General features: G+C 41.7%; 1 protein-coding gene across 1 annotated transcript; it reads left to right on the top strand.

Annotated features, from left to right (window-relative positions):
• Nucleotides 1–5,974: 5,974 nt before the first annotated feature.
• cldn7b (claudin 7b) lies at nucleotides 5,975–9,994 on the top strand. Its single transcript, XM_068600555.1, has 4 exons — nucleotides 5,975–6,401; nucleotides 8,545–8,709; nucleotides 8,786–8,870; nucleotides 9,149–9,994. The coding sequence occupies exons 1-4, from the start codon at nucleotides 6,179–6,181 to the stop codon at nucleotides 9,297–9,299; spliced, it is 624 nt and encodes a 207-aa protein (XP_068456656.1). The 5' UTR covers nucleotides 5,975–6,178; the 3' UTR covers nucleotides 9,300–9,994.
• Nucleotides 9,995–13,625: the final 3,631 nt, after the last annotated feature.

Raw genomic sequence — 13,625 nt, 5'->3', positions numbered from 1 at the left:
GTGGCGGAGAGCTATATCCTAATGTTCACACGTTTGATCTCAGCCCGAAGACGCCTCTTCTGGAGATCCTGTTTCCATGACGGGACGTATAATAATGTATTCTTAATTACTCCCAGTGTTGTTACATACAGACAGTCCCAAATACACATATGCACAAACAGGCTATACACATGCATGAGATGTGCCTCACATGATGGGCAGCAATTGAGTTTGGTTCTTTGCTCAAAGGCACCTTGGCAGTGCCTGCAGAAGAAGAACTGCATCTCCAGCTCCCAGTGTATATCTGTGTACTTAGTCCTTGCTCAAATCAACAGAAGCGATGGAAGCCTCCTGATTTGTTGTTCCCTCCTCCCGCCCCTCCTCCCACTCCCCCTCTCCTTAATCAGATATGTACGTGTAGTGAGTGTTGTGTACTGCCGGTGCTTGTGGAACAATGGGGGTTTATTTATAGCAGTGTCACGCAGCGACCTCAAAAACAACATCGTTAAGCTTATCTGACTCTCGGTAAACAGGGTAAAGCAAAAAACTAAACACATTTAATAGATGCTTTTATTCATCAAAACTAATTACGCCCTCCACGATCTTGGGAATTTTGTCATCATCTTTAAAAAAGAGGAGCTATTTAAGATGGCTTAAATCATGGCACACGGGACCTTTCACGACATCATAATTCACCCCTCTTTGCATCCCCCCTCTAGCTATTAAAGCTTTAGTGATACAAATCCCTGAACACAAATACAGGTCAGCTGTCAGGTAATTCCATGTTAAGCATGACAAGGCAACGTGAAGCATAAAGATGGATGAAAGCGTTGACGTAAATCTGCTCAGACATTACACCGCGTGCATCTGGTCTGAGACGAACAAAACTCACATCTGTCTGATCTACTGAAGAATCATCTGTCTTTTCAAAGAACCGAGATTATTTAATCAAAACATATCTGAGGGATGAATAGCTGCAATTACTTCCAGTTCACAACCCAGCAGTCAATTAGACATTACAGTCTCTCCACGATAACCGTGGTAAATGGATGATGGCTCGTGTCCCACCGACTGGGATAATTAAGCTACAAGTCATTCTACAGAACAAGCTGAAGTTGAGCAGCATGTGATCTGGGAGATTATTATGCGCTCCGGGTCGTCACTGACTCTCACAACGGGCTCCCCTTCGAGACGTGGCCTCAGCCCGGGTCAGACAGTCCTCTTTCCTCCTTTATACTAGGACATCTCAAATCTCATGGAAGCATGACTTGTGCATTTATATAAGATTACTCTCAGTAAACCCACACAGAGCAGAGCAGTCTGCGCTCAGACTGAATGCAGCATTATATTTCTTAATGCGGCAAATAAGGATTAAGGCATTAAACCAAATATAGTTCTCACGATAGCTTGAGGAACCAATTACCCTCAGCATGCCCATGATTCCGGTAAAGGCATCTACATGCTAAATTTGAACTGACGTGAGAAAATCACAACCTTGGGAGGTTTTATGTGCATGTGCTGCATCTAATTATGATTTCCCAAGCACTGAATGTCTTCTGACTGTACACACAATCGACTGCTCTGTCATTGATATGAATGCCAATAAACACCACATTGAATGGATGGAAAACAAACATGACACGATTAACCGAGTCACCACAAGGTGAAGGTAACAAACATGGAACAATATCATGTAGCAATAATTGCTAAGAGGCAAAATATATTCATGATCAACTAACACAAATCAAGACATTTGACGAACAAGTAAAAGATAATGGCTATCACTTTTGTGTTCTGCAAATGACCTTCATGTATATCTGATTCTTCATTTCTTACAACAGGTGTTTCACAGTACAGTGTGAAACACACATGTTTGGCACATTATGTGTCCCTTTATTTTTTAGTGTACTGACAAATATTGCAATGCGAAAATAAGAAATCGAACACTAATTTGACCTACAGAACATGTATTTTTTAACATGAATATTTTTTTTCTACTCTTCTACAGTATAAGTAAAGAATCATTTCAAGCACACCATAGCAGCAACTTTAATTAAGCCATTAGGCACCATACATTTTAATTCAGGGACACTAGTAAATACATCCACATTTGGATACAACTCAAATGCTTCTACCTGTCTAATCATTGCTGATTATGTTCCATTTGTGTACATTTGTATACATTGTATGCATTTTTTTTTAACAGGTGATAACTCTTTTAATTGAGACTGCTAATTAAAGGAAAGCATTTGTTGGCTCTTATCACAACAGTCACAGTCGTCTTGGTTGCATAAATCTGATTCTATAATCACAGTGTCCACCAGATGGCAGTATTGCTCTTCAGGGTTAAGATTTGTTTATCTTGCCCCATGTAACACTTTGTTTTGCAGTTTACTTCCAAAAGGTATGGCACAACATGCACACAAGTGTCAAACAGAGAGGTTAAATCCTGATGAGAAAACATCTGATCAACGGGAAAGAATTATGACTTCAAATAACTAAGGAAGTTTGTGGAAGGATTTACAGAAAGGTAATTTAAGTCAGATTAATGTATACCTCATTGGTCACTCAAGGGAAAATATGTTTTTGTAGTGTGAATCATAAAATATGAAATTGCAGTGCCAGTAGACGTACAACATTTCACCCCAAATTTAGTTTTTACTAAAATCATTGAAACCATTAAAATCCAATTAAAATGTCATTGACTTGTGTCAATGCATTTTTGAAGAGGACTCAGCAGTTGACCCAGAGAGGACACACCCTGTGAAGCATAATAAACACATGTGCATTGTTCCATTCAGTGTCATTTGTTTCTATTTACATGAGTCATCTTACTAGTCAAGAAACTTGCGACAAGTTAAGAATATTTACGTCCTTCCTTCCTTACCCCCAGTATCTGATGACTCAGCAGGCGACTGTGGGTATCAATCTGAAGTCTCAATGTTGCGCAAGTATCATAGTAACTTCTGAACCTGACTATCACCGTATATGTTCAAAGAGGTTATGACGCAATCGAGTAAAAGTGTGTAAGAAACTCACATGCCTGTGCTTGCTAGGCTCACTTGTATGCAGAGCTATTTTTATGGGACATTTTCATTTCTAATAACTGCATGAACAGCACGTGATCAATAACACATAACAAAATAACACTGGGTCACTTTTAAAATGTCACCACTACCCCATTACAGATTTAAGATGAACATCCAATTCTCAAAAACAAAACAACAACAGAGAAAATATAAGATATGGTGAACAACACTTTCTCTTTATCCGGCTCTAAACTGACATTAAAGCCCCGGGATTTCCTCCTATGGTGTCATGGTGAACGGGTGAGAACAAACTGTCATCTGAGAGCAATTCTCCCTCAGGGTGCTGTGTTCCTAATAAATGAAACTACCAGCGTCTTAGATCCGCACCTTGTGTTAGTGTGTCAAGAGGGAGGATTTTACCCCAATGAAGGATTCTACTGAAAGGTTTCGTCATATATCTGTAAGTCCTTATGTGATTAGAAATAAAAAAACAAATTCAATCGGAAGGAGAAGGTTACAAAACTCACAGTAAAACATACGAATGAATGATTTACAGGAAAAGCTGAGAAAAGGGGGAGGGGTATTTTTACCGCCCAGATTAATGTCTAAAGGAGGAAGTGATAGATATTTGTAATGAATACAGTCAAAAATGGGAGCTGGCTACAAGACAAAATGCCTCGATCAAAGGCCGAGTTTTTCTCATTCACTTTGACAGGGTACATTTCAGTCAAACATTATTTTTCTTTCTTGAGTCAATATAGGATCAGAGATCCGTCAAACCAGACTTAGGAAACCCTGACTCACTCTGATTCCCAAATATAACGTGATCATTTCATCAAAGTATACAGTACATCTGATGTACTGGTTTATGCAATGTTATCGTAACAACAGGATGCATCAATGAATGGTATTCACGCTTATAACTGTTAATCAAACAGGGTCAGAGCCTGTGATCCACACCTGCTGCCATATGTGGATTTTGTTTGGTTCAAAATGTACCTCAACGGCATGGAGTTCAGTTCTGCTGATCTATGGCAGAGAAAGCATCCATCAGAGCAGGTTACAGAGGGCCATTCTGTCCTCTCACTGAAGCACATGGCAGTTGCAGACACACACACACACACACACACACACACACACACACACACACACACACACACACACACACACCAACGCACACACACTCCATATAAAAATGACAAAGCCAACAAAAAGACATGTGTGAAAGGGTGTTCTTTAAAGATCTGCTGGTATCGTTTAGTATCGCTGGTATCGCTTTTGGCACACAGCTGTTATGATATTGATTGTTCAGTGTGTTTAATTAATTACTTATGGTTGAGGTAAAATCTCCCTGAAGTTAACAGTTGAAATCACTGTACACCTACTTAGTTAAGTGCTTACTTACAGAACATATTCCTCTTTATTTAGTCTGTAAAGTAGTTTGGGAAATAGCTTTTGATCACATTAAACAATATAAATGTAAAACAACTCCTAAATCTCCAGTTCAAATTTAAAAAATATCTCAATTGATTCGTGTGATGAAATGGAACTTAATTTTTCTACTCAACTTCCGCTTACCACAATGCAACTTCCTATTTTGGACAACTTTTAATTAGACACCCGTGGAGCCCATCGTTAAGCCAACAGGGTGCTATTCCATGCATGCATATATAACAAAAGCACAGTTGGTGCTTTACCTGTTCATACAATATGTGTGCAAACTTCTCCGTTTATGAGTTTGGAGTTTTAATTCTGTAAACATGAGCTTACAATTTGCTTGACATACTGTGTCTAAGATATTTAAGATATAGTATTGCAAAACGCCTTATGGTTTTCTGATTTTTGCGTGTTTTTATGCTTGCTAAGCATAGAATCAGAATCAGAACCGTTCATTGCCAAGTACCTTACAAATACAAAGAATTTGACATGGTGAAAGAAAGTCAAACAAAGAATTGACTTCAAAATCCTACTGCTGGTTTATAAGGTGCTCAATGGTTCGGGGCCTAAGTATGTTTGTGATCTGCTGCTACCTTATGAACCATCCCGACCCCTCAGGTCGTCTGGTTCTGGTCTACTTTCTGTTCCAAGAGTCAAAACTAAACATGGAGAGGCAGCGTTCAGCTCTTTTGCTCCACATTTATGCAACAAAGTCCCTAAAAGCTGCAGATCTGCTGAGACCCTCAGCTCCTTTAAATCCAGTTTAAAGACTTTTCTGTTTGAGGTTGCCTTTAATTGAACTAGACTCAATGCTGCATCTCACTGCATTTTATTTCTTAAACTGCACTGCAACTTTTATTAATTTTATTTGTCTTTTTCTTAACTGTTTTAATGTTTTCTAAATTGTTTTTAAATCTGCCTTTCATTTTATTTTCATTTTTCTTGACTGTTTTAATGTTTTCTTAACTGTTTTTAAATCTGCTTTTAATGGTTTATGTGAAGCACTTTGAATGCTGAAATGTGCTATACAAATAAACTTGCCTTGCTTTGCAAGGAGCGAACCAAAAAACAAAAAACACAGTACAATACTATGAGATGTAGTTGAAAAATAATATTAAAATATAAATATGGTAAACAAACACAAATAAAAGTTTGTTAAAACAAGTGTATTTAATAGAAAAAACGTGGTTAAACAATGCTTTGACTAATGCTGGCTTTTAGTGTCCACTTTTATTTTGGTAATATCAAATCGTAGGATATTTCAAAAAAATGCATTGTGAATTTAGCATTCACAACATTAACATCGGATGAGCTTCTGTGTCATCATATCATAAATAGCAAAAACCAGATAATTTAAGCCAAATATAGATTATGTCTGATGAGTCGAAACTACTTGCGCGTCCCCGCCCACCTGTGACAGAAACCGCGTGAAAAGCGCGCTCTCGCGACTCCCTCCCCATTCAAGGTGCGGCAGAGGAACAGGTGCGTGACCAATCTCCGACAGACTTCATAAGTTGAAACAACAACGTTGTTTACCGACTTCATCCCAGAAAGCGAAGAGACACGTACAATAAACAACAGCGGAACACTCAGCTTTGGCAGCAAAAAAAAAAAGCAAATTTAGCCGAACACCGTCGGTTTGTGAAGAGTTGGGGATTTGTAATTTCACAGCAGGTGGACGTCGTCTTTGTTATTCCGCCGTCAAGTCGAAGAAGAAGTAACAACAACAAAAAATGGCCAACTCGGGTCTGCAGATTTTGGGTTTCGCCCTGGCCCTTATCGGCGTAATTGGACTGATAATTGGCACAATCCTGCCCCAATGGAAGATGTCCGCTTACGTTGGGGACAACATCATCACGGCGATAGCCATGTACGAAGGGCTGTGGATGTCCTGTGCCTTCCAGAGCACAGGCCAGATCCAGTGCAAAGTGTACGACTCCATCCTGCAGCTCAGCGGTGAGTCACCCAGTTAATGGATTCAAATTTAATGACGAAGTTGTTTCTTTTTTTCAAAGTTGTTAAGCTTAAGATTTGTATTTATTAGGGTAGGCCCTTCGCTCAAAAGTCCTTATAGCTGTTGAATCTTGCTTTGAGTATAATGTTTCTTTGTTAATATTTACGCCTCAAGGCCTTTTTTCCCCAGACAAAGCCATCTTGTTTAAACTAATTTAGTCGGTCCGTTTCCTAATCAAAGCAATAAGTAGTCGTTTAACAGGAAATGGTGTAAAACAAACAAATGCACCTGTTGGAATATAGAAGCCTTTTCTTTCTTTCTATAAACTGTTTCTTCTGAGTTGTTTTTCCAACTAAACGGTTCCCAGATTCCTGTGGCTCGGTCAGACCGGTTTAGTAACTTATTAACGGCCTTTTTATTCACTGACTGCTGCCTCACCAGGAGGCCTCACCTGCACTTTGCAATAGAGGACCAATGCTTATAATTCCTACTTTCTTTTCGCTAGATGGCTTATAATTCCTACTTTCACCAGCACCTTTTTAAAAAATATATATATATATTTTTTACACTTTGGCAATGATTACCCTGCAGGCCATTGTCGAGTACATTGCTCCTCCTCTACCTGCATGCGTGTAAATCCCCACAGTGCAGGACTTGCAGCACAGTTACCAGTTAGACACCTGTATGAGTCACTGTTTAGGCAACAGGTCGGCATACCAGTCCCACAAACAGTGTTGTCTTTGACTCAAAGGGTGTCTCATTAACACAAAGCCTGGGTTTGCGATATGTTGGGCCCAACAAGTTTGATTATTCCATACATTCATACGTAATCTGGAAAGATTACTTTTTAGTTTAATTTGACTAAACGTTTGAGCGCAACACTTGCATAAGAGCCCCTTCTGGGCTGTGGTATGTGGCTTGCAGTATTTGCGCTTCAGTGAATTCTTTTTTTTTTAAACAAACCGGTTATTTATTCGTGAACATGTAAAGCTATCATTAAAAGATAAACATCTAAAACTAAAGGGAGAAGTTGTAACTACTGTTTAATTTCCTTTTTTGAAGGCCTAAAAAAAGTCCATGTGCTGTATCGGTCTTTATGACCCTGTTATCTTGAAGCAGTGGGTCACTGGTGTCATAATGGTTGGATTGTACATGTTTCAAACTAAACTTGGATGTGTAGCATGGATTGCCCTCCAGTGTATACGGCCTGACTGTCAAAGGGAAACCTTGTGTATAGTTCAGTGCCTCTGCTCTTCCGTGTGTCAACCATGGCATTCATTCAATGCGCTCACATCTGTTACTTACTAGTTTAGTTAAGAGTTAGTGAGAAGTACACCAATCGGCCATATAATGTATGTTGTTTTTTTTTGTCAATTTAACCTATCAAAACATTTGATTTCATATCTACAGCACAATGTGTCTTATCACCCTCTTCAAATATGAACACGAACCAACTTTGATTAACATTGTGACTATAGCTGCGGTGGTTAGATATGAAGCATGTGAACAAATAAAGACGTTTTGAAAATGCCTGCTCAAATCCTACTACGACAAACCTGACTTTTATGAACAGTTTATGTCAAAACGGGGAAAAATGTCACAACTAGATTGAGTCTTGTACTTCCAGCCACATTGGTCATTCCTCACATAGTTTTTTTAGGTTGAAGCTGCAAAATGTCCACCTGCTGAAAAGCGGGCTGTGAGTACCTAAAATTGGGAGTGTCTTCCTTATAATGAAACCTGAAACCTGGTTAGACCTGTTTCTGACTTGCACACAAGCCCACACGCCCACTCACCACCCCCTCTAGTTTCTCTGGGCTTCCGGTTGAAGCCAGTTTCTGTGCTACGTCCTTAATGGGAGTGGCATTGAGACAGAAGCCACTCTGTTGTCCATGAACAGTGTTTGTACATGCTGTGTTTTGTCTTTCTCTCAAAATGGTGGCTCAAACTCTTCAAAGGAACCATGCAGAAAATAAGTTGAGGCTTTTAATTATTGCAGAAATGAATTTTGAATTATCTTTGTTGTTGTTTTACTCTTGTAAAGCACAAGTCTTGCCACACCAATGACCCTGCGTAGCGGCTATCTAGAAGCGTTGAATACTTGTCTCACTAACTGACGGCTTCATCCTATCTTGTTTTATCCAGGCGCCCTCCAGGCAACCCGCGCCCTCATGATCGTGAGTATCATTGTTACGGTGGCCGGTCTGGGCGTAGCCTGCATGGGAATGAAGTGCACCAACTGTGGAGGAGATGACAAAACACGCAAATCCCGCATTGCCATGGGTGCTGGCATCATCATCCTGATTGGCTGTAAGTAATTTTTCCCTTGTTCCTCATTCCCTTGACGCTAACAGTTTAAGTGATCTTCTTCTTTGCATTCCCACAGCTTTGTGTGCCATTGTTGCCTGCTCTTGGTATGCTCACGATATCATCCAAGCCTTCTACAACCCTTTCACCCCTGTCAATACCAAGTAAGTTCATTATAATTTTCGGCTGAAAACCTGTGTGCCCCGCATTTGTCTTCTTCAGAGGCCCAAGGCCATTTATGAGACTGTACATGTGTCCCCAAACATGTTAGACCTGCTGGTGTATTTAGGATGTAGACTTTGATCTCTCCCTCCTGCACCTTTGCATGTTTACAGCCACTCCTCTCGTGTTGATAAATGTATTGGCAAAGTTGGTTTTGTTAGCCGGCGCTCTGCCGGCGTCAGGTTACCCTTTTGACTCAATCCAACTTGTCTCTCTTAAGGTACGAGTTTGGTTCTGCCATCTTCATTGCCTGGGCCGGATCATTCCTGGCTGTAGTGGGAGGCGGCATGCTGGCAGCGTCCTGCCCAAGAGAAAAGTCAACACCCAAGTATCCCATCTCCAGACCAGCCAGCAGCAAGGAATACGTTTGAGCAGTCAGAGGCTAAAGGAACACTTTGATATTAAACTCAGATCTTGAAACCTTGAAAAGATTTATCTATCCCAGGAGGGGACCTGTACCGTCTGTCTTTTTTCATATTTTTTTTTATTTTAGTTTCTGGAGGACTTCTCTGTGATGTTACTGTAATGTTATTTTTAAGAAATGCATTAAAGATTTTAATAATGGCTATTTACAGTTAGTGTTGACTGATTTGAATGCAATGTAGTATCTTAGCCTCGTAGTAACACTAGGTTCAAATCAAGGTGAAACCCACACTATGGCTACAACTTGGTATGTAGAAATATATTTTCCATGCTACAATGATTTTTTTTGGGGGGACATTTTTTGAAGGCACTGACTATCTGATGTGGCAATGACTATTATGTAGTTCATAGTTTTAGCACCTGAAATTATTTTTGACCATTCCATTTTTTTTGTGCTTTTTATTTATATGAGAACTACAACTCTCTTAGTACCGCTGTAGACTATTTTGATTGAATAAAGTGCTGGTGTAAAATTGTTACTACATAAATTAAAGTATAGTGATTCATTTCACTCAACTTCCCAATGTTTTTGTTGCCATAAATACAGAATGACGGATGTGAGTTATCCATTTGTTACTGTTTGTGAAATGACCTGTTTAAGTCCCAAAAGTGGTTTCTGCACTCATATTTTTTTTTAATGTGTTTGTACATAAATAAAAAATGTACAGTTTCTGTCCTGTAGAAATGTTTCTACCAAAGGAAGAAAAAAAAACACTCAAGTGCAGCTTATACTTTTACTCTAAAAAGCTTCAATAATTAAGTTTTGAAAGGTGTAAATTTGTTTAAAAATTGACAAATGGAAGTTCATGCAGCACTACAGACCAATAATACAATTTGAAAGGACATGTATGCTTTGCTAAGGTAGTGTTGGTAAAGGGGTTCACAATCCATGAAATACTGCTTATATGCAGCAGTATATTGCCATTTAGAATTGTTGGAGAGCAAACACATGGTTTGCTTTGATTCTTAGACAGAGGTGGGAACTTGAAATCCTTAGAGCCAATCTACTCTGGCTGGAAGCCATCTTGCTTTAGGTTCATGGCACACAGCCTCATGATGGCTAACAATGAAAGTTGCTTTGGTTCTATTGCCACCTTGTGGTTTGTTAAGGTACCTACATTCTGTTTTGTACTATACAAAATGTAAGGGTGGGTGAAAGTATTAAGGTAGGCTAAATTCAGCTTTTTGGTGTTAATTTTAAGCTATTTTAAGCACCATGCGGGGAGCGTTTTCACGTGCATCATACATCAGCTTTTGTAAAGACGTGTGTGCAGAATAAAACCTTCTGCACATTCAACAATAAATCCTGGTTCACTGCAAGACTCAGGCAGCTTCATCGGGCCAAAGACTAGTTCATGGTTCTGCGTCAAGTCGACGCCGTACCTACGCCGTCGAGGGGACGCCGTCTTTGAGCATTCAAAGTTCTGCGTCGAGGGACCGCGTTGCTCTGCAATTCACCGCCATGCCGCCAGGGGTGTGTGGCTGTTTGGTTTCAGGGGTTATAGAGTCGGAGCTCATCAATATTGAAGAGCAAATGCTTATATTGCAAATGTTGAAGCGCAGGCGACAGAGAAGACGTTTGCAGAGGTGGTCTTTACGACCACTGAAATTTTTTCGTTCGGAGCGAACCAATCACAGCTCTTGCGGTCCGCGTCAACGAGACACGTAGTTAGGATTTTTGGGAGATGCACGTCAGGCTACGGCGTAGGGGTCTGCGTCGACGGCGTATCTACGGCGTAGGACCTGACGCAGAAGCATAAACTAGGCTTTACAGTGGTGGGACAGGATTCTGTACAACCAAGACAGGAACACATTGACGAGGAAGATCAGAGTAGCTAAGAAGAGCTACACTGAAAAGCTGGAAAAAAAGTTTTCAGCCAACGACCCCTCTTCAGTTTGGAGAGGCCTGAAAGTACTCACAAACTACAAGAGACCATCTCTACCCCCCCCCCCCCCCCACCACCCACCCCACACACACACACACACACACACACACACACACACACACACACCGAGGATCACCGACTGGCCAACGACCTGAATAAGTTGTATTGCAGGTTTATAAGCCCACTTCCACACCACCCATCTACCCCATCATCGTACAATCGCCTTTACCACCTCCACTCTCTGCCTCCTTTTCACCTTTCCCAACCAACCCCACACCGGCACTGAGGATATGCGAAGAGGATGTGAGTCAGCTCTTCCACAAACAGAAGATCAGGAAGGCTCCAGGCCCAGACGGCGTGTCCCCCTCTGCCTGAAAGTCTGTGCTGACCAGCTGGCCCTCATCTTCACGCTGATCTTCAATCGATCACCGGAGCTGCGTGAAGTGCCCTCTTGCTTCAAGCGCTCCGTGATCATCCCGGTCCCCAAGAAATCCTCCATCACAGGAGAATGATTACAAACATTACATGTCATTTAGCTGATGCTTTTATCTAAAGCAACTTAAATTAAGTGCATTCAACCGTGAGTACAAACTCAGAACAACCAGAATCAAGAAAGTACAATTTCTTCAATAAAGTCAAACTACGAAGTGATAACAGTGAAGGGTCGATATACACTCTTGCAACTACAACTGCGGCTGGCCACGCAGTTGGATCGACGAACTCGTTTTGGTTTATAGTTCCCGTGCCTTTTCCATACGCCAGAAAGAGTAGGTGGCGCAACGAGAGTTTAGAGTCGACCTGCACACCGACGTTCACCGATATCTCCCTCCAGGAAATTACCGCCATCTGCGTGTCCTTATACGCTGTCAAAGACGGGTTATATAAATGCTCATATTTGCGGACCTCTTCAGACAAACGTTCTTCAACGGGATCCATTGTTCGTGTTTCTGCTATGGCTTTTAAAAACAGCGGTATTATGCTATGAAACCAGAAATGCGAGACTCAGAAAGGATGTGGTTAGCAGACCAATCACAGGCTTGCGGGCTGCGAACGGCTCGCGTAGCTTTGCCGGATAGTCAGAAATTTTGGGTGACACACGGAAGCACGCAAGATGGCTGAAAGGACTACGCAAGGGGGCCTTTGTGTGTCTTGCGTGCTTGCGTCTCTGCGTAAAACCTGAGTATAAATGACCCTTAAGAGCCATCTCAGTGCTGCCAAAGTGCTACTGCTACTGTCTTTATTCAAGATGTAGTTGAAAGAGATGAGTTTTTAGTTTGTGGCGGAAGATGTAGACACTTTCTGCTGTTCTGATGTCAGTGGGGAGCTCATTCCACCATCAAGGAGCCAGTACAGCAAACAGTTGTTACTTTGTTGAGTGTTTAGTTCGGTGACAGAGAGACCAGCTGATTAGCTGAAGCTGAGCGGAGCGGATGAGCTGGTGCGTACAATTTTACCATGTGCAGATGTAGGTCGGACCTGATCGGTTCCTAGCACGATACGCAAGTACTAATGTTTTGAAGCGGATGCGGGCGGCCAACGGTAACCAGTGAAGATCGCGGAGGAGCGGAGAAGTGTGGGTGAATTTCGGGAGGTTGAAGATCAGTTGAGCTGCTGCGTTCTGGATGAGCTGTAGAGGTTGAATGGCATTGGCAGGTACACCTGCCAGGAGGGAGTTACAGTAGTCAAGGCGAGAGATGATTAGAGCCTGGACCAGAACCTGTGCCGCCTTCTGTGTGAGCAGGGGACGTATTCTCCTGATGTTGTACAGTTTATACCTAAAGGAGCATGTTGTTGCGATGATGTTGGCAGTAAGGGAGAGTTGATTGTCAAGTGTCACACTGAGGTTCCTGGCAGTCGGGGTCGGGGCCAGCACTGCATTGTTGAAGGTGATCGTGAGGTCGTGGGTGGGAGAGCCTTTTCCTGCAAGGAAAACAGTTCAGTCTTGTCAGGGTTGATTTTCAGGTGGTGTGTGCACATCCAATGAGAGATGTCAGTCAGACAGGGACAGAGATTCACTCTGGTATCTGTGTTTCTGATTGGGGAAACGAGAGGATCAGTTGGGTGTCATCAGCATAGCTATGGTAGGAGAAGCCATGCAAGCGAATAACAGAGCCGAGGGAGTTGGTGTACAGAGAAAAGAGAAGGAGAGAGGACCCAGGACAGAGCCTTGAGGGACCCGTTGCCCTGACGTTCATGGTCATGAAATCCTTTGAAATACTGTTGTTGACCCATCTGAAGGACATTACAGGGCCCTTGCTAGACCCACCGCAGTTTGCTTACTGACCAAACAGGTCGGTGGATGATGCAATTAATATGGAACTGCACCACAAGCTGCAACACCTTGACTCCAGGGACATACGCAAAAGTTCAGTTTGTGGACTTCAGCTT

The sequence above is a fragment of the Clinocottus analis genome, unplaced genomic scaffold (genome assembly GCF_023055335.1).
Source record: "Clinocottus analis isolate CAN_PGR_092001 unplaced genomic scaffold, fCliAna1.0.p SCAF_5, whole genome shotgun sequence".
In the NCBI taxonomy this organism is placed as follows: Eukaryota; Metazoa; Chordata; class Actinopteri; order Perciformes; family Cottidae; genus Clinocottus; species Clinocottus analis.
The sequence above is the reverse complement of the archived record's forward strand: the minus strand, read 5'-3'. Positions and strand labels throughout refer to the sequence as shown.

What these genes read in the sequence shown, in the direction of transcription:
- cldn7b (XM_068600555.1), top strand. Translation starts at nt 6,179, where the DNA reads ATGGCCAACTCGGGTCTGCAGATTTTGGGTTTCGCCCTGGCCCTTATC. An exon ending in CTCCATCCTGCAGCTCAGCG is followed by an intron (nt 6,402 to 8,544) that starts GTGAGTCACCCA and finishes TGTTTTATCCAG; the next exon opens with GCGCCCTCCAGGCAACCCGC. An exon ending in TTCACCCCTGTCAATACCAA is followed by an intron (nt 8,871 to 9,148) that starts GTAAGTTCATTA and finishes GTCTCTCTTAAG; the next exon opens with GTACGAGTTTGGTTCTGCCA.